At 41.6% G+C, this 21,298-nt stretch overlaps 1 protein-coding gene across 1 annotated transcript in view; it reads right to left on the bottom strand.

The window, feature by feature from the left end:
* The window catches only part of DOCK1 (dedicator of cytokinesis 1), a 332,981-nt gene that overhangs the window by 50,374 nt on the left and 261,309 nt on the right, over nt 1-21,298 (bottom strand). Inside the window, exons 34-38 of the mRNA XM_085299124.1 lie at nt 16,175-16,260; nt 15,831-15,987; nt 13,485-13,525; nt 10,590-10,680; nt 5,972-6,091 (exon numbers count right to left, since the gene is read on the bottom strand). Coding sequence (XP_085155250.1) covers nt 5,972-6,091; nt 10,590-10,680; nt 13,485-13,525; nt 15,831-15,987; nt 16,175-16,260 — 495 coding nt within the window. The remainder of the gene's footprint in view (nt 1-5,971; nt 6,092-10,589; nt 10,681-13,484; nt 13,526-15,830; nt 15,988-16,174; nt 16,261-21,298) is intronic.

Below are 21,298 nucleotides of genomic sequence, written 5' to 3'. Positions count from 1 at the left end.
TTTCAAAGAAAATAGCATTGCCGTAATTTTCGTTGCATCCCTTCTCTCTTTGCACCCTCCAAATTTAACTAGTCGMCCTCCAAAACAGAAGCACCCCTACTCTCTCTGCCTTTGCGAACACAGTCATGGATGATCCAAGTCAAGCGGCTTCGAGGCAAAAAGGACTTGAAATAAATGGTAGTCCGTATCGTTTTAGAGTTGCACCAACGTTGCAAACACCCTGGCTCAGTTCTCCTCTTGCACCGGGAATCAGCACGGACACTGCAGCACGGCGCGAGCGTCGCCGCGTCCTGCCGCGCGACCGGGGCTAYGCAGCCCTCCTGATCCCAGGGCGGATCAGAGCCGCTCGTCCCCGCGCTGTCGCTGCTCTTTATATCACCGCGGGGCCCGGAAGCCCGGGAAGCCCCGGCCGGCACCGTGTCCGTATGGACGTCTACGGCAGCGCAGCGATGCTCAGGCACTACCTGGAGCCAAGGGGCAGGCGTAGCTGTAGATCCTATACTGACTTTTACAAATATTACAGATCAGGGAGCCTAAAAAATGCATCCACAARTTAAACGTGATATAGATTTAGTTTATCTCAAATACACACCCAGCAGTCGCACAATCCCAGCGTTCTTCCGTTCAACCTTTCCCTTACCTGTAACTGCAGCTGAATAGGGGAAAAAACCTGGATACTATGAACAGCATTTGTTTCTGACTTAAATTACTGAAATTACTTTTAATAAAATTCTCTGAAAGTTAGTTTACAAGTTACACTGATTGTATTCTGTAAGATCAGTTTTAAATGGAACACCGCTAGGTATAAATCACAGATTAAACCACTCTTTTGCTATTAYACTACAAACACGCGATAGAACTGCCCAGCTAGGGGATAAGTCTTTCAATTTTTGCCTATGTCTAAACTTCCTCTAGCCAAGGAATTTGAGTAAACAACTCATTTTTTGTTGTTGCTACTTCTTAAAAATCCTTCTCTGCTCCAGCATCTCTCTTTTGAAATCCAATTGTCCAGTTCAATCCTGCAAAGGAGTGCTGAGGAGTTGTATTATAAGACTCAATTTGTAAAATGTCAAGTGCCCTGAACTTCCAAGGTCCACAAGTCAATTAACCACTTGGCTTTTCTCTATATTGTTTGTTCAACTGGACTAAAATACCTGCAGTGTTGCTGTGCAGAGAAATAGGAAAATAAAACCAAACTCAGTAATTTATTTTTAATGTCACAAAGCAAACAGGAACAGTGCCTTTAAAATACCCTGCACAATCCTCTGAAAAATTTCTCTATTTACTACAGAGTAAATTTATTCAGGTGAGGACAGCATGGTGGTGGCAAACGATTCTGATAAATGTAATCTATATTCTTGAAGGTCAATAACTCCCCATCTGCTGCCTCACAGATTTCCCGCACTGGAACTTTTCCCAGGTTTGCCTAGGACATGGCAGGTCTTCTGGAGGAACGAGCCGTACAGGGAGCTACAACACAGGATTTCTGTGATGTACAGCTCATTAATGCAAGAAACAATTCATCTGGAGAGGGTACAAGCGAAAGGTTTGTGATATYGGAAGAAAAATGCTTCTTTTATGCTGAAAGCCTAAGAAAAATATGCATAACCTAAATTTAGTTGTGCGGACACAGGCTGCAAATTTTTATGGGGAGGACTTTGAAGATGCAGGAGGAGATCTTTTCATGGAAAGATTTGCAATTTAATTTATTTTTGAAGTTCAGATTACTCGCTGCCCAGAAAGAACTGCAGCGTCCAACCTCATTTTTGAGTTCTTTAATAGCAGGAACGGAGGATCTTAGGATAGTTTTTAGCTCCTGCTGAGTTAATAGCCAATAAAAATGAAATATTCAGGGATAAGAATATTATCATGCAACATTTGGAAGTATTAGGGGAATTATAAACACTGTCTAAACTTCAGAAAATATTAGATAACTGTTATGAAAGCTTAATATTCTTAACGAAACATTAAAACACTATATTTCTCCATTGTTAGCACTGTATTTAAGAAGTGCAAGATGGCTGGAAACCCTTTAAAACAACTTGCTGTCGTCACCTGGAAAGTGATCACACACCGTATCTTTGATCTCTGAAGACAGTCTGCTTTCTGCAYGGGCTTAAGATCTGAAGCGAGATATAAGCTGGACATAAGCCTTATACTGACTCTTTGCAAACAGGTAAATTTCTCCAGTATCCTGTTAGCTGGAAAAAAAAGGCATTTCTTGCCAGGTCTCATGAACTGCAGAAGGCATTGGGAGGCAAAAGCATGGCATTTACTGAAAAATTTCGAAGATTTTGTGTTTKGTGGCTCCAGCAAAACAGCAAAAGCTTTTGGGAAAGAGGAGGGGGAAAGAAGGAGGGCAAGCGAGCAATGTGCGGTTATTTATTTTTTTCTCTCTGGGATGAGCACTTTTGGTTTCTGAAGTAGCTGTGGAAAACAGCTGATTTATGGACTGCGGCAGCCACCGGCAAACGCAAAACGCTACCGTGTGTACGTTTTACTGCGAAGGAATCAGAATGCTGCTGCTTCCCTTGGAGCTGCAGAGACCACCTAAGTCTGTTCATAAACGATACCTCTGTCAATGACACCAGACTATTTCTTGGCTTCAGGAATATATTAGCGTTGACTAACACTGACGGTTCCACATAGGCGAAATTTCACCCCACCTGCCTTTATTTCTGCCACTATTTTTTCTTCTCATCATGATACGCTCAAGCCTAGCAATTTTCAGCAAAGTCCTTGGATTAAGTGCTTTATTGGAAATTACAAGGCTTCAGCAAAACATAGCGAGACAGAGCAAACACTTCAGAGTGGTTCAAAGGATAAGTTAGACTGCAGTGATAAATGTGAAGATAAAGCTTTTAAGGGCATAAGTCCAGAGAGATGAAGATGAGACTGAAAAGTGCAACACAAAGAAGGAGAATGATCTAGGGGAAAAGGAAAACTATGCAAACGCTAGGGAAGTGTGGAAGGAAGAACATATCATTTTGGAAAGGAGGGGCTTAGAAGGGTAATGAAAAGCACTACTGAAACAGGAATCAAATTCATAAAGCAGGAGAGCAAAACACTGAAATTGTAGCTGTAAATGGTAATTTAATAAAGGTTAAGGATGTGCTTCAGCTTTATAAAATATTGTTTTCAGGCCTGAAGGTCAAATATAAGTCAAAAAGCAAAACTGCTAAGAAAAAAATCTATCAAAAATGAAAATCCGAACAAGGAATACTAGATGTGCCTCAAATTACAAAAGCAGGACATTCACGGCAAAGGGTAGTATTCTGCRCTCAACCAAAATGATATTCAGGGAAAGCCCCCACTCAGGCTTATTATATCCTGAATCTCTCAGGTACTTCTGGTCTAGAAGTGGTACCTTTCCGTGCACCGCGAATACAAACGATTATACCTTCCCGCAAATTCACCCCACTGTGAACGTGAATTTTGGGGGRGTAAGTTTCATGGTTGTTCTATGCAAGGAAAAGAAAGGGGACCGTGATTGTCGAGAGGTTGAACTACGTCTCCCGTTACACAAAATGCCTATGTTTTAATACCAAGTGCTGCCTTTTGAGAAATCCCCCTCCTCCGCTCCCCCCTACGCTATCCTTTAGGCACGTTCACCTCTCCCCGCAGGTCCTCGGCTTCCCATCAGTCTCGCGGGTGGGAGGGGAAGCAGAGGGGAAGGAATTCTTACAGCCACTTTAAATGGAAAACCAAAATTATGGAGCGTCTGTAAAGGCTTGGAAGTAGTTCCGTGCTCTTCAGTGTAAAAAGGCCTTTTAACATCTCTTATAAATTTATGGGAAGAGAAAGCAAAGTGGTGGGATCAACACAGAGTGAACCGCCAGGCAGAGACAGCTGGGCAAGCCTGGTAAAAGATGCGAGCGGGTTAGTGTATCTCGCAGTAGTATTCCAAAAATGCACAGCAAGTGCTGTTTCAGATGYGTTACTGCTCATGGAACAGCACAGTTTAAGCAACCGCCAGACTAAATTTGCAAACTGCGTCGGTAAACACAAAAAGTTGATCTAACCTCATGTAAGCACATCCCGAATGAGAGGATTATCTTAACTCTCAGAGGAAAAATACCTTAATTCTACTGCGAAAGCCTTAGCTTTGGATTTCCTGACTTCTGAAAATTCAGGGAAGATATTCATATTCTCAATGTATATTGAGTTTTTTTTTTTCTTTTCATTGAAGGGTATGAAAAATTGTTATCACCAGCTCAGCTGATGAGGAAAAGAGTGCTTTAAAAATAAATCGTTTGCTCACAAAAAAATTAAGCAGGAATATTATGACCTAAGTCGTGCAAAGGAGATGGGATTAAGCAATTACAGTGGTTCCCTTGATCTCACAGTCCACAAAAAAATCTTAGAATAATGAAGACTGTTTATCTAAATATGACAGAAAGGGGTAGACACAGAACTTTCAATGCTATTTCTTTTGAAAGCAGATAGGTCCTCCTCTTATTTCTAGCTGTACAATCTGAAAAAAAAAAATTCAGAATGCTTGCTCAGCCCAACAACGGTCTCTCAAGCGTAGATGCCTTGCTGTGTAATGTGGCACCCGATGGAAAGTAAGCAGCAGGTATTTTGCCTGCTGTTTATATAAACAGCTCATTAGTGCTATCAGCAGAAATGGGCGCATACAACCTTAMGATAGATTGTTTTCAGTACAGATGAAAGGAAACCATAGCTTTTAATTTACAGCTAAAATGCAGTGGCCTGGCATTCAGAAGAGCAATTCCCATCGACTGTATACAGCATCATAAAAGAGTAACTGCAAACCTATAAAAATGTAAAGCAACAACATAAAGATATGCAACTTCTGACTTTTCCTTTCTGGAGAGAAGTGTAATATTAAAATCAATCTACTTTTAAATCAAATATGACCCAAATTATAWTTAGGTTCTTCTTAACAGTTGTTAAAGAGTTAGTAAAAGTTTTATGGAAAGCAAAAGYGTGCCATGGAGATAAATACTATTCCTTGTACATGCACAAAGGCACCTGGCACAGACAGCTACAAGACACAGTCACGCTCCTCCTGTTCGAGTAGCCTGGCCCTGTGACCATTTAGAATTAAAACTTGCTAGCATCATTTAGTAATCATTTCTAAACACGGCATTAAGTTAGGGTATACTGTTTGACCTTTTAAACAAAGTTTCTATCAAAATACTAATATGACTTGGCTAAAACTCACTTGGTAATATGGGGTGGCTGGATAACATTCAAGTTCTCCCAGAAAACGACATTTTCATTTGCACTACGTTGATGCAACAAAAATTGGTTTTAAAAACCTGACTTTATGTTTCTGAAATATTCTAGTGCAGAAATTTCCACCTCTGTATTTAAACATTCTGTGCATGAAATGTCCAGACATGGATATGTCTCTAATTTGTTCTGTCTACTGAGCTACAAACCCTCATCGTTGAGGACAGGTAACACCCTTCCCACCATGCAACGTCAAATCCAAATTCATCCTGCAGAAGAGAAACAAYTGCAAAGAAATAGTCTCGTGTGATCGTTCTCTCCTCCACCTTTTTATGGTAGGAACCACACAGGCATCCATTCTCTGAGCAAATTATTTTGCATACACAAGAATAAGCCAGGGCAGCTGAAACACTAGCCAGAATAGCTGTAACAGCACTAGCTATTGCAACTGCTGAAGAAAATAAATCCCCCCAAATGAGATGCATCACTACCTATTTTCCCCCTCTCCATAGCATTGTATGCACATATATTTATTCTTAACACAGCACTTACAAATGTACCATTGATTTTTTTTTTTTACTATTACTTTTTCGGTACTATTATCTTTAAGTGCTATCGGGTAGACTGTTTAAATAAAACACTCCAAATCATAACTTATAAGAGGTTTAAAGCTCCCTGAAGGTCACTTGATGCAAGCTGTGTTTACTGTTTGACTTCCAGTTAGAGAAAGAAAAGCAATGAAACATATTTGGGCTTTTTTCTTCCCTTTTACCTTGCCCTTGTCAAAGTAATGGATAATTTCTTGATACAGCTGATCTTTTAACTGTCCTTGAGTAGCTGCCTGGTATCCATCCCGCTGAGTAAGGTGTGCTGCGCACGCTTCTTCCGACCACTAAATAATACAGGAAAAAAGAGGAGAAAAATGAAAGTAAATCAAAAGTGATGAAATGTGGCAGTAAAATTAGGCTAATTAAAATACACATTTTGATTTTAAAAAGTGATACCACAGCTCACGCAATAACCAAGATTTTACTGCAGTTGTGTAATTTGATTCCTTGGGCACAAGGATAATTTATTTGAATGCTGTAATTAGAGGCTAATGACATTTATCAGCTGAAAGGAACCTTTTTGAAGTGGTTTCCTCTCCTCCCCAACGCATTCGATTAGACTGACCTTGGACTGCTGATTGGCACAGCCAGCTAGATATCAAATCAACATTAGCAGGTTTTTGCTGGGAGAAACCCTGAAGCCAAGCTACATCAATGCAAGTGGAGAGGGCTGTAGATAGAGCAGTTCAAGAGCTAAGCTCCACTGGGAATCTCTGGAGACATGGAAAAGAGCAACTAAAACTATAAAGCCTGCTTGTAGTTGGACGCTCTTGCTCTTCCAGCTTGCTGGAGGATTTGACCATGAGATGAACCCTGAAGACTGTGGCAGTAAATAACTAGCGCTGTTGGTTCACTGAACGCCTAGATCCAAGTGGACCGAGTAATTCCCTATGGCTTTCTCTCCAACACCGGCATGGCCTAAGGTCCAGCGAGGCAAAGCCGACACCGCTGGGCTCCAGTATTCACACCAGCTCTGCCTCTTCTCCCTTCCCTCTGCCCGCTCCTGCTCCCTAACTGGATACGAGACAACACTGGMGCCTCTTCCCTGCTCAGGATGGTAACGGTATATCCTGCCTCTACGCGGCCATCTAGCCGCACACGGCTGCCAGGAAATTAATACCTCTGAGGCTCACAAAACTCCATCTAATCAAATGAAATTTGTCACTCATTGCAAACGAGCCAGCGACAGGAGCTCCAATGTGACTTGTTGCCTTAAGAAACCAAGTCAAAAAAAACACAGTTAAAAGAACTGCCCCCTTTCTCCTCTAAGGAACAAATTTGCCATAGAAGGAGCATTGCCTACAGAAATAAAATGGCATAACTTTCAGACAGGAACAAACCCATACAAGGATCAGCAATTCACAGATTTATTCACAGCATTAGTCAGTGCTGTTRTATCATCTAGTTTTAGCTTCTGCATATTACATTTTACCTAAATTACTTCTTTATTTGGCCAAGATTTTTGTGCCTGACTAAAGTAGAATTTATGTTTGGCTACAGTATATCTTACAAAATCATTTTTTTGTCTTTTTCTGGAAACAAGAAGGAACGAGGACTACAGCCCAGCCCTTGGTAGTGTCTTCCCGTGGTTATACACTATGTGATRTAGATGTGTCTTGACGACAGTTTTGAACTTTTAGTTCCTAAGTTGCCTTGGAAGGCTCTTTAGTATTATTTTCTTCCCCTGAAGACAGGCACGTGGTGCAAATCAAGTTGATCTCTTTCTGACAGGCCAGCCAGAGAAAAATTTCTCACGGACTGCAACTTTTTCCAGTTCTCGCAGGGCCGCGCTCTGCCAGAATCGCGGCCGCTATCTCAGGACACAGCCCTCCGGCCTTCACTCGGCGACCACACAGGCCTGACTTACGATTTGGCCATATTCTAACAGCCCACGTTTKAATGCAACCTTTCCTCTGAAGACCTAGCCTCTTCTCTGCAAGACAGGATGCTGGAACATAGGCTAGAATTTAAGTGCAAGTGATCTCTTAAAAGCTTTTGCAAAAATAGATGTTYTTTGTACAGTAAAGCCATGTTTCTGAGCAACTCAAACTCCATTGCATCCTACAACGCAGTAACACTTTTTTTTCCTCCAATGTCAATATCTTCTATTAGTTTTCAGCATCTTCATCTTGAATAACTGGGTTAAAACCAAAATTTAAGCCTCTTCTCCAAAGTGCGGTTTGTCAGCTTGCCGTAATCTGGTGAAAGCAACGCTGACTCGCTCTCCACACAGACAGCGTTCCTGCAGACAAAAAGGTGAATCTCTCAAAAGCCCTAATCCTTGACCGAAATGTGATCCCATTAATATCAGTGTGATGAAACATATGCCAGTGCTGTGTGCCATTGAAAAACCTGTCCTCAAGCTATGACACAGAAATCCAGGGACACCCAATAGCTTCAAGTTACCCGCCGCAGGGTTCCTTGCTGCTGCTCTGGAAGCAATCCGGAGCTCCTCTGTCCACTCCCCACTCATGGTAAGACAGGGTATTACTTTAGATAGCTCAATATCCACTCATCCTAAAGTATTTCCAAATTACAACATATGTGTATTTACAAATAAGCACACAATACTCTCCTGAGTTTTGAGAAGCCAGGATAAATGCTACCATTATGCTTCCCATCTTCTATTGCTTTGCATTATAAAAGAAGAAAACTGGGTTTATTTGGGATATTTTTTCAAATAAATAAAAGGAGTAAATTAAGATACTCATGCAGTCTCTGAAGATATGCTGTAAGAAAGAAAAACTGGCAAAACTCCAATTTAAGGTCATAGAAAACATATCGATTAAAGAATTCAGGACCTCATGGGTAAAAGTCAGAATGACATTTTATGGCACTGTTCATTCCATCATTTTCAAGCAAATGCAGCACCTATAGAAGGGAAGGCTTTATCTTGTCCAAAAGGTTCATCCATGCAAGGCATGATAAGCAAGTATTATGCAATTTGTCAGTCCTGTTTTACTTTCCTTGTGGGAATAGGAGAGATCTTTCTGCTCACAGAATCAGCTAGTTACTCATCCAAATTTCTTCCCACAGGCAACTCACTGGACCATTCTGGGCGACTGAAGGTGTCAAAGTCATCTCCTCGCCTCTACGAGACATGTCTCGGCATAGAAAGTTTCATTACCAAACAAGTAACTCCCAGCTTCCCCTGCTTTTAGTAATATTAATAATATTAATATTGCTACAGTGCTTTTATGTGCCAGATGAATCTCACCGATGTTTCCTTTGTGTTGCAATCCTCAGACAATTTTAGAACAGAGTAAACACATTTCAAAGTGTTTTAATTTAAATTACAGAGGTGTGATTTGCATCATATTTAGTCTTATTACAGCTTGGATGCAGTTTACGCAGTGCTGAAGTAAAATAATTTCTCAACGCATCCTTTGAAAGTATTTCATTCCACTCCGTCCACTGCAACTTTTCAAAACAGATTTTTTTAATGCTAGCATTTCGCTTGAGATTGCTTAGAATAAATCAAAGATTGCTAAGAATAATTTGCTGCACAGAGTGGAATAAACTCCCTCGAAGAAAGGAGACACTGGTAGCATAGCTCCTGCAATAATATATATGGCTTGCAATACACGTGCCATTGGCATCAGAAAGGGAAAAGGGAAAACGCAGCTCTCAGTAATTCTGTTCTCGGGTGTCTGCCCACTTACGAGCGGCGCTGCTTGGCCTCAGGCTGCGCGCAGGGAACTGGACTGCAAAACTGCCCTCTGGGAGGATGCAGAGAGCTGCAGGTCTCCCCGGGGAGGGAGAGCTCACTGTGGGCGCCCGGAGGGGTGAAATGGGACTAAAACAAATGCTTCAGAAAACACCGATTCTTACAAAATTTAGATTTCAAMTGTTTTTTTAAAGCCTAAGCACAAAATTTGCTGTCACTAATTTAGCGGTGACGTCGCTATAGCGAAGATGCAATTTCAGAACAAAACGTCTGYTATTAAGTAACGCTGAAATCCTTCTAAGTGACGATGCAGGGGACACGGCTGGCCTGTGCTCCGGTATCTGTGACACAATTATGTCAGTGAGCTGCAAGTTTTAGACAACCCCACACACTAAAAAAAATTTCAGTGAAATTTCTGTAAGATCAAACATGGCTGAATGTCACTGTATAGTATTAAAAACTCAAATGCTTTATTTAGATGTACTATGTATACATGCATTGTATACATACAATTTTATTCATATTGCTGTTCATGTAGGTTATACCAAAATGTTCTGCAAAGAACAGCAACACAGGCATGTCTCTAAGAGTATTGCAAACTGTGTATCACTGCATTAACAATAGACATACCTTTTAAAGGCATGAACACGGAAAGAGACCACTCGAATTTCTCTTTTATTGTCCCAAATAGAAACTAAATTTAGAGATCCTTGACAGCACCTAAGGGCAGTCTCTTCAACTCGCTTGTACTACTTCTGCAGAAACAACTGGTGGACAGCTAGTTTACTGCAATACATGCTCAGATGCTTCCAGAGATCACATAATTGTCCCATTTAAAACAAATTTATATCACAGTTACCTTTGCAATTTAACCTGTGCTCTCTACTTGATTGCACTTCTGCTCATTTTAGATTAAGGTCTAAATAGCTCTGACACACTAATGACAGACGGTTGACTTTTGCCTCAGTACATATTAAGTGTGCAATAACACACAACTGCAAAGTAAGAAGTGAAGTACAGACAGTTAATCAGTTTGTAAGGCTAAAGAAACAACTCTGCTATTGGTTACCAGTACCACGATTTTTTCAAAACTTCCAGTGTATTTCAGTATTCACCTTAAGAAGCTTTGCATGCAGAAGTAACGTATAGGCAGCTTCCGTATAGTTGTCGCATTCTTTGTGCAGGTCACACAGTTTGTACAAATACCTACAAGTAAAACAAGCATTGATTCTTAACATGTAACAAAACAGTTTATTTTGGAGATCACAAAAGTTAAATTTTATGCTCAAATAGTTAAACATATCTGGAATTATTTAAAGCTCCCATTTCAGTGTTTTAGATGAACTTTTAGAACCACTTGCATTTCTGTTGTGATTTTCTTCCAATACCTACAAATGTCTTGTGAAGAGTAACAAATTCAATCCAGATTTTATTAAAGTAGTATTGTTCTACTTCTTCAGATATGGAGATAGATCTAGGTTTGTCCCTTAATTTCAGTATCATCATACCACTGGGAGGGGATTCTCTTCACTTGTTCTTTGTTTTTTTCCCCAAAGTTAAGAAGCATCTAAGGCCCAGTTGGAATTGAGTCTTGCAAAGGATGTCAAGGACAACAGGAAGGSCTTCTTCAAATACATCAGCAGCAAGAGGAGGACTAGGGAAATGTGGGCCCGCTACTGAATGGGGCAGGGGCCCTGGTGACAAGGGATACAGAGAAGGCAGAAGTACTGAATGCCACCTTTGCTTCAGTGCTTTGCTTCTTTGCCTTCACTGCTAAGGGCAGCCCTCAGGAATCCCAGAGCCTGGATGTGAGGGAGAAAGTCTGGAGAAGGGAAGACCTTCCTTTGGTTGAGGAGGAAAAGATTAGAGACCTTCTGGTCTAGAGGCTAGACATCCACAAACCCATGGGCMCGGATGGCATGCACCCACAGGTACTGAGGGAGCTGGCGGATGTTGTTGCCGTGCTGCTCTCCATCATCTTTGAAAGGTCCTGGAGAACTGGAGAGGTGCCTGAGGACTGGAAGAAAGCCAATGTCACTCCAGTCTTCAAAAGGGGCAAGRAGGAGGACCCAGGTAACTATAGGCCCCTCAGCCTCACCTCCATCCCTGGAAAGGTTATGAAACAGCTCATTCTGGATGTCATCTCCAGACATATGGAGGAAAAGAAGGTGATCAGGAGTAGCCAGCATGGATTCACCAACGGGAAATCCTGCTTAACCAACCTGATAGCCTTCCATGATGGAGTGACTGGCTGGGTAGATGAGGGAAGGGCAGGGGACGTTGTGCACCTTGACTTCAGCAAGGCTTTTGACAATGTCTCCCAGAACATCCTCCTAGAAAAGCTCAGGAAGTGTAGGTCAGATGAGTAGACAGTGAGGTGGATTGAGAACTGGCTGAAAGGCAGAGCTCAGAGGGTTGTCATCGGTGGCGTGGAGTCYAGYTGGAGGYCTGTGGCTAGTGGCGTCCCCCAGGGCTCAGTACTGGGTCCCATCCTGCTCAACTTCTTCATCAATGACCTGGATGAGGGGACAGAGTGCCTCCTCAGCAAGTTTGCTGATGATACCAAGCTGGGAGGAGTGGCTGATCCACCTGAGGGCCGTGCTGCTGTTCAGAGAGACCTGGACAAGCTGGAGAGTTGGGCGGAGAGGAACCTCATGAGGTTCAACAAGGGCAAGGGCAGAGTCCTACACCTAGGSAAAAATAACCTGTAGGCACCAGTACAAGCTGGGGCTGACCTTGTGGAGAGCAGCTCTGCAGAGAAGGACCTGCGAGTGCTGGTGGATGACAAGTTGACTGTGAGCCAGCAATGTGCCCTTGTGGCCAAGAAGGCCAGTGGTGTTCTGGGGTGCATTAGGAAGACTGTTGCCAGCAGGTCGAGGCAGGTGATCCTGCCCCTCTACTCAGCCCTGGGGAGGCCTCATCTCGAGTACTGYGTCCASYTCTGGGCTCCCCAGGACAAGAGAGACATGGAGCTACTGGAGAGAGTCCAGCATAGGGCTACGAAGATGATCAGAGGGCTGGAGCACCTGCCCTACGAGGAACGGCTGCGAGAGCTGGGCCTCTTCAGCCTGGGGAAGAGAAGCCTGAGGGGGGGTCTGATCAATGTGTACAAGGACCTGAAGGGAGGGTGTCAAGGGGACGGTCACAAACTCTTTTCAGTTGTCCCGTGTGACAGGACAAGAGGCAATGGGCAGAAACTGAAGCGCAGGAAGTTCTGCCTGAGCGTGAGGGGGAATTTCTTCCCTGTGAGAGTGACGGAGCCCTGGASCAGGTTGCCCAGAGAGGTTGTAGAGTCTCCTTCCCTAGAGATCTTCAAGGCCTGCCTGGATGCAACCCTGTCTACCATGCTTTAGGTGACCGTGCTGAGCAGGGAGGTTGGACTAGATGATCTCCAGAGGTCCCTTCCAACCTTACTGATTCTATGATTCTATGATCTGAGAATGAATTAATGAATAATATTTAGGTATCAAAAACAGCAGTAAAAATATAAGTCTYACTGTTTTAGAACATCAGTCTAGCCAATTTTAAGCCAAAGTAAAAATAGAGGACTAGGAACTCTGAGGTTTACAAAAAGCATGACAACATATTACTGTTTTTACTCCATGTGAAAAACAGACTTTGAAAGGCTCCTAAAATTTCTAAATTTAAAATAAGTATCAGTCATCATATTGATAGTCCTTTTTCCCACTCCAATAGTCATATGTTTTGTAAGTCGCCAGAAAGTAAAATTATTTCTTTCTCAGTTTTACTCACTTCTTCATAAAGGTATAATAATAAAATTGAAGGAGTTAGAATAAGGATACCAAAAAAAGCTCATGAGTCTAAATTCTAATGCTCACTGTTCTCAATGAACTCAATGTACAAAAGCCCCAGCGCAGGTATGATTTTCATTACATCTTCCTCTCCAAACGACTGCAAAACCCCCAAATGATTGCTTAACAGAAACATAATTTTCTCCAATTACGCTACAGTAAATCAAGCAAAATCTGTCAGTGGTCATGTTTACAAACCTTATGTACATTTCTTCTCTCTCAATCTCTTTGTAGAAATTCTGAAATACAAAATAATTTTGTTACAAAGTCTTTGATTTTGCAGTCAGAAATGTATACAGAACATGCTCTAAATTAAACATTCATAATTGCATAACATCAACCTCAAAACTGCAAAATGAAATTTGCCTCTAGTGATAGAACATAAGTTACTTGACTTCCAAAACCTAAAGTTGTGATGATGCTTCATGATGTAGCRTATTAGGGCTTATGTTTCATTGCAAAGGTTAAGAATTTGGAAGCAGAGTGTTGCTAGAAATTGCTGCTGGCATTTGCAAGTCACACATCATTAACCACTTTCAATTGAAATTTGGTAATGTACAAAACCACARCTTTTAAGTAACTGTTGTAGCAGGGATTTAAAACTCTAAACCTTATTTGAGCAATAAATCATCTGCTCTTGGATTCTAATATTTTCTTTGGAAATGGAAAGTTAGAACAGTGGAATTTATCTGGTTTCATATGCCACGCATCATCATCACCTGCCCTTAAGACATGTCTGGATGCCTCTGGTCTTGAGATAAACTAGTTAACACTATAAATATTGTAAACATAGGATAGGATAARTTGGGGAATCTAATTTAAAGTTTGCCTTGGAAAGTTAAAATATATCTAAGAAAGCAAAACAGAGAAATTCATCCTTCACTGAATTAGAATAAACTTAAACAATAAACAAATCAGTTCGGGAAGCCACTAACACATGAGTAAATCCAATATAGAACTGTTCCCGYCGAAGAGAACCGCAGCAATATGATCAATACCACGGACTGCTCTGCAAATGGCTCGTAACGAAGTGAATATGCCATTAGAGTTGGCATATCTGCTCAGTCCTTTGGAGCTCAACTCTCGAGGCACACTGAACCTAATGAAACCACACTCCTCTGAAATTTCTCAGTCTGTTTTTTATTATTTGTGGGGGAATAATAGCGTAGACCCATTTTATCCTAACACTGCCGGCCAGCTGCCCTGTCCTTCCGATGCAGCTCAGGAAGCAGATTAAATCAGTAAGAATTGGGAGAGACTTGGGCAACTGTTGGACACTAAGATGCCTTAAACTTAATATGGCTCCACCTTCCCCCCAAAATCAGTGTCTGTTGTTGCCCCTGTCTTTGGGTGCAAGTTTCCCCATCTGCCCATGGGTGCACTGATAATAATAATAGTTTTTTTTTTTTTAAATAAAATCAGCACTGGCCTAAGCGTGTATCGAAAACGCTGAGGTTTCCGCAGGCACCCAAAATGTCACTTGCTAGATCAACAGTCAGCAAAAACTCTCAATGCCTCTTTTTTTGCCATTTAATAAACATCCTGACACATTTTGAGGTGCAGATAGAGGAAAAACAAACTAAAATACCAATTGCAATTTCTGATTTGATGCCTCTGTGCCCTTTCCCCTTCTAATGGAGCCCATTTCTGCTGCGCCCACTCAACAGCAGGGCAGGAAGGCTGYGCTGCTCACGCCGAGGATGCTTGCATTACTCGCAAATGCTAAAGCTGCAAATTACTTACATAGATCTTTCCAAACTGGCCTGGATGAAATCTCTCAGCCACATTACACTAGGCCATAAACGCTGTGTGCCACAAGTTTAAATAAAATAAAACAGAAAAAAATCTAATCTAACCAGTACTAGCTTAGAGGTCTCTAAAATGTATTTTAACATAATTTTTCCATAGAGGTTCATTTTGCACTAGTAAAACCTCATATTCTAATGCTTCCACAAAAAAGCACRATGTGTATCTTGTGAGGAAAACTGCCTACTGCTTCCAGTTCTGCTTTAAATGCACAAAAGCTTATCTGGTCCTTAACTTGACAGTGACCCAGACTAGCAGATATAAAGTAGACTCTCCAGCATTTCTGGAACTCAGAAAAGGAAATTTCATGTTAGTGAGGAGACAACTCCAACTTTTTCCTCTTTGAATGAAATAATACTCAGTCTTGTTCAAAAATTCTGAATACTGAAGCTGCACAGTAAGCAGAATATAAATACGGTTTTAAAAACTGTGATAAAGACAGGAGTAAACTACTCCATCATTTTGTTTGTGAAAGTATTTTTCTGTATTAACAGTGAGTGCCAAAAATCAGCCCTCAAAGATTAGGCCCTGAAACACCTTYCTTCCCTAGCCCTTCCTTAAAATCAACTAAATAGTCACTAACCCATGCATTTATAGATTGATCTTCTTAAAAAAAGAAAAAMATTGACATATTTAAAAATCGAATGTCAGTTAACACATAAACTGAGCCTCCTGTAAAAGGTGTTAAATGAAACTAGTAGTCAGCCCCGCCGTGGGGCTGGTCCCTCCCTTGCTTACCAGCACRTTGACAGTGCAGCTCATGCGGTTCTCCTTGTTCTCATCATGCATTATGGTCCGGTAGTCCAACAGCCTCTCCATTAAGCGGACGACGAGTTTCACAAAAGTTTCTCCGCTTTTAGCAAGGTATTTGTGCTTTCTGCAGTGCTCCAAGAGACTAGGAAACAATTACGTATGCCTTGTTAATCACACACAGAAAAAAGAGCTCGACTCAGGTGCAATTTTAAATATTGTGCATCATTAACAGATTTTAATTATTTCTGGGCTACAAAGTTCATTGTAGTCTAATTGCTCTTTCTCCTGACTTTACGGTGACATAAATCCCGCCGCTGATCAACACTTACATTTTGTCAAATAACACTTTGTACTGTTCGTCTCCTCTGCCTCCTTCCACTTCATGATCGAGTTTTGTGATGATCTCATTTTCAAACTATAATTAAACAAAGCAAGCGTAAATAATCAGATGGCAAATCTTGCACATTATTACTGTAGCCTAAATGGTTCAGAGACTGGTTGGGTATCTCTGCGAGATGTTTTAAAGCTTGATTGCCTTTAAGAGTTTGCAGTCCCTGCTATTAGATTTTTATCCGCTATGATCTACTGCCCTACAAGGATCTTTCACTGAAGAAATCATTGGTCACTGTTGTTAAATGCAGTTCAAATATTTGCATTAGTAAGTAAGGAGACAAATGTCAAGAATAAGAGCAGCAGAAAACCAGACACAAAGCAGGGCACACAGCGTCCCCTGCAACAACGATAATAGCAACAAAAGCAAAAGAAATAAAAGCTCTCAAAGCTCTATGTCTGATGATATACAACACCTAAGGCTGCACAGCCAGTTGCATCACTCAGCTGGATGCACACCCTAGCATCACTAACATCTCTCCTTAGTAGAGAGGCATTGGTTCACCCTGTGGCACAACCCAATAAACTGTCTATAAGTCATTGCAGAGAGGAAGGAAATTGTTTCAAACAGTTTACAAGTAACGTTTTTATTTAGCAAATAATGCAAGAGTGCAATCTGAAGCAGGCATTGAAACATATTTTAAATGCAAACTGGATAATTCATTGGACTTTTAATAAGTACAGAGGGTTTTGCCTRTTGCTGCTCCCTTGACTAGGGCCCACGATGCATCGATGAGAAAGGAATGGGTGGCCTGTAGCTTGATGTACTGCCAGACGGAGGCTGYGTTTCCTCAAACCCTGGCTTCAGCAGCAAAGCCCCTTCAAGAGGTCCCCAGCACCTGCTCACACGCCTCCGTCCTAGCTATGARGCCTCCTTCCCAATATGCTACAGTTCATCACCCCCAAGTTATACCAGGAACGTAAAGGCACTTCTTACTCTTTTTAAACCAGCTCCTCACACCAAAGCATCCACCTGATGGTGCCAACAGTGTGAGCCCCTACGTTAAAGCCAGCTCGCGCTGCCTGAGCAGAACGAAGGGGCTTCCCGTAACCGGAGATGTTGGGCTCCAGGCTTTTGCTAAAAGCCAGTAAGCAAACGCAGACTTCTTCCGCCAGGGGCAACAGCAAGGAGGCAACAAGCACAGCTTCAAAAGCCGTGCTGTAGAGGTCACGTGCTCAAGAGCCAGCTGCAGTCTTGCTGTGCTCAAATTTTCCAGCTTGAAGACAAAAGGGACTCCTACAAGCCAGGAGACAAAATCGCCCGTAGCCTGCCTGCGGACAGGACCGCGGCCTCCGCGCGAGCCCAAGCTCCYGCTGCTGCCATGCAAACCGCTCAGCAAACATGACCCAACACGGATGGGGCCTGGAGGGAGTCATCTCCCACAGCACCAGGCACCCACGGGAGCAGGAGAAGACAAGTTGTTATCTCTGGCTGGCAGCGCAATTRAGACTGGTTCGGCTGTAAAGAAAAACTGCATTTTTCAGTCAATGCTATAAAGTTCTGCTGGCGTATTTATGTCAGCTAGAGTGTGACATCACATATCCCTTACCAAGGCAGTGCTGTCRTGATGAAAATCTGGCGATAAGAGAGTGCTTTTTGGCACCATAATTTGTATCACTTTGAGGAGGCGTAGCTACGTCCACCACCAGTCTCCTCCTGCCAGCATATACACACAGCCCTCTCTCACAGCATCTCCATCAAACAGCAAATAGGCACRTCCTTACTTCTGCCATGACCACTTTGTCCTGACCTGATGGCCACACGCATGCTAAAATACGGGCAGAATCAGCAGAGAAGCAGCACTGGTGAGGAGAAGCATCTCACCCACCCCAAGCCGGGATGCAGCTGCTCGCTTCCGGGAGCATCCTYGCCCAGCCGAAATGCCCGGCCGGTCTGAACCTACCAGCATGGAGCACTCCAGATTTCGTCTCCCCAGCGTCTGTGCTGATAAATTTATTTTTATTTTTATTTACTTATTTTTATATACCACCTGAAACCAGCCAGAAGTATCTTAACAACAGAGCAAAAAAATTCCAAGTTCAGTGACTACAAGCTATCTACCTGCTGCTTAGTGCAAATTCAGCGTGAAGTTTTACAATATGTGTAACTCAAGCCAGCTGTGGGCTGTCCCTGAGGGACTGGCCCTCACTCGTCCCAGCCGTGCCTCCTTGGTGCCATCTGGCCATTGCGCAACCCCAGCCTGAGCCTGGAAATTAGAAAGACCAACTAATTTCCACTGGGACAGTAAGCAGACTCGCAAGCAACCAAAACTCAGGTCTCAGAATGACTCTATGCAACACCCCAAAATGTAATTTAAGAATCAGTCAAATAGGTGAACAAACATCCAATCTGCAAATTGCCTAGTTTTGTAAAGTTTGGTAAAGTGGCATTACTGAAAACCGGAACTTACAGTGAAGGAACTTATAGTGAAGAGAGCTAGGAAACCTTGGCTATCCATCATACCATGCACACAGTAATAAAATCGACTAAGTAACCAAACAACAGATATTGCATCTTAAAACAATTTTTACTGCTCTGCTTGGCCAGATTTAAAAAAAAAAATAAAACTCCCAAAGTCAGATTAAAACATGAGTTCTAGAAATTTGGAAAGTACTTTTCCATTCCCCACATGAACCACTGAATCACTGAAACACTGACTGGAGAAGACCTCAAAGATCATTTAGCCCAAACTCCCAGCTGAAGCCAGATTATTGCCACACTATATCAGGCCAACTGTGACTTTCTTTTAGCCAAGTGTCAAAAATCTCCATGGATGGATGACTACACAGCYTCTCTGGGCAACCTGTTCCAGTGCTGCAGTACTTCCTTTGCGAAGAAATGAATGAAAAGTGAAGTAAGATTCTTAATACAATGAACGTGTTATTCAAAAAATGACATGAAAATGAGAAAAAGAAGAATAATGAAATCCACCCCCTCTACGAAGCAAACATGAGCTGAAATATGTTTTCCATAGTATGWGGACATGTCAAGTAAAACACTAAGGCAATACAATAATGAAACAAAGAAGTCACAAAATTCATGGTCTCTAATAAGACACAGAAAGACATTGACTTTCTATCCCAACGCGAAAAATGGCMCTTGCTGCCAGCATTACCCCTTTGGGTGAGGTGTAATTTAGAAAGGGATTGTTCACATGAAGAATAGCAATTAAATTTGTCAGACAGGTTCTTGAGCATTTTCTTCCTATCAATCTAACTCATATTTCTATAGATCCTGGCTTTTTCAGTCCACCTCTCTAAATGCCCACCTAGGTGGAACAACAGGTTGAATAGAGCTAGAGTTGTGGCATTTCTGTGGTTTAAAGGGAAAGGACCTTCACCTGCGGCTTGGTGCTTTGATCACTTTTGATAGTTATCAAGCAATTGATACAGTTTGGATCATAGAAGCGGGATAACTAAACACTACAGTTAAATTTTTTTTCTGGGTCTCTCCACAGAAGAAGGTAGCATCTGTAAGCTGTGGTCTATATAGCTAGTGTCTCCATGATTTGAGGAGGAATGGTGCCCACAGAAACCAATGACTCTTGAGACGCTGCAACTGCTGTCTGCTGATAAATTCTCTAGGAAGATTTTTTTTTCCTTTACATTTTACAACAGCTATAACACCACAAAGCGGGCTTGCAATTCTTTTAATGAAATTTACTCTTAAGTGAAGAACCGCCAAATTTTCAGTGCTTATGTTAGAGACAGTGACCCTTGCTGAGGCTTTTTTGGGGAATATGGGGCACAATCTACGAGTGCAATTCATATCTTTCTACTGACAGTGAAATCCTGAGGAGCGATGTTAGGAAGATTATTGGAAGTTATTATCAGCTCTTTCTTGCAGCTGATCAAGGTCCCAGCTTCTTTTCAGGGTAAGTGTTTTAACTTCGGCAAAGATTATATCCATTACTTCATCTGTTTATTACAATCTCCCATTTGGAGAAAACAGTGGTTACAAATCAATGTAAGTTAATCTACCTTCTTCAAGTGTCAGCTCWACTAATCATTTTTGGTTTTAGGTTTATCTAAAGTATGGTTAGGCTACATTTGTAGCCCTGATGGACAATTTAATTCTACTTGTACATGACTTCCMATTTTCAAACCTCCAATCTGCTATAAATATACCGATTCTGCCACACAAAAGTGCCAGATAACAGCTCTAGAAATTAGTTCCAATACGAAGAAGTAGTACATAGTTACAGTAAAATTCTGTTCAAAGGTTGCTATGAAACTTGGTGATAATTCCCAATGGTTTCATTTGCTCCATTTACTATTTTCCCACAGCATTCTAGCTAGCAAATAGATCAAGTGGCCATTTAACATTGGATGACTTTGGAGGTCACTGGCCTAACTACACTACCTTTCTTGCTTGGGCTTCAAGGGGGCTGAGGGAGAGAGACTAATATTCTCCAAATGGCCATAAAACAAGAAAAACTTAAACATTTACACTTCAGTCCTAGATAACTAAAAAGGTTACTTATTAAAATTAATTTAATTTGCACATTCAACGGGATTGCAGAGGAGAATATGCAGCATCAGAAAACCTTGGAGAAGTCATTAACTTCTCTTCTGTCTGCCAATCTTATAATATGGGGCTATAGATGCTAACACAAGGCTCAGAAGCGGTAAGAAGATTTAATAATGAATTATAGGTTGTAAAAGTTGAGATAGTCAGATATATAATTCTCTTTAGCAAGCAGTAGCTAATGTTAATCTGAAACTCATTGATAACCAACAAGAAATGACATGGCAAATAAAAACGCTGGTATTACTGCCTCAGTGACACTGGGATTTATTGTTATCTATTAGAAATGAATTAAAAATGTCTCCCCTCATTTTTTCTGGCCTTTACTCAATTACTTCTCTTCATAACAGAACACTAGCTAAAGGTACTTCAGCTGTATCCATAATTTTTATTTTAGTAATCATATATATTATGCAATCACTTATTACGCATTCCTATATCATTTTTCTATCTTTTTGGCCACGGCTCTATTCTGCTGTTATTCAAATTTCTTCTGTGAAATGGGACAGCTGTACTGCGGTGTTCTTAGGGCTCT

This window comes from Rhea americana, unplaced genomic scaffold (genome assembly GCF_003343005.1).
Source record: "Rhea americana isolate MKP2758 unplaced genomic scaffold, rheAme1 scaffold_145, whole genome shotgun sequence".
In the NCBI taxonomy this organism is placed as follows: Eukaryota; Metazoa; Chordata; class Aves; order Rheiformes; family Rheidae; genus Rhea; species Rhea americana.
The sequence above is the reverse complement of the archived record's forward strand: the minus strand, read 5'-3'. Positions and strand labels throughout refer to the sequence as shown.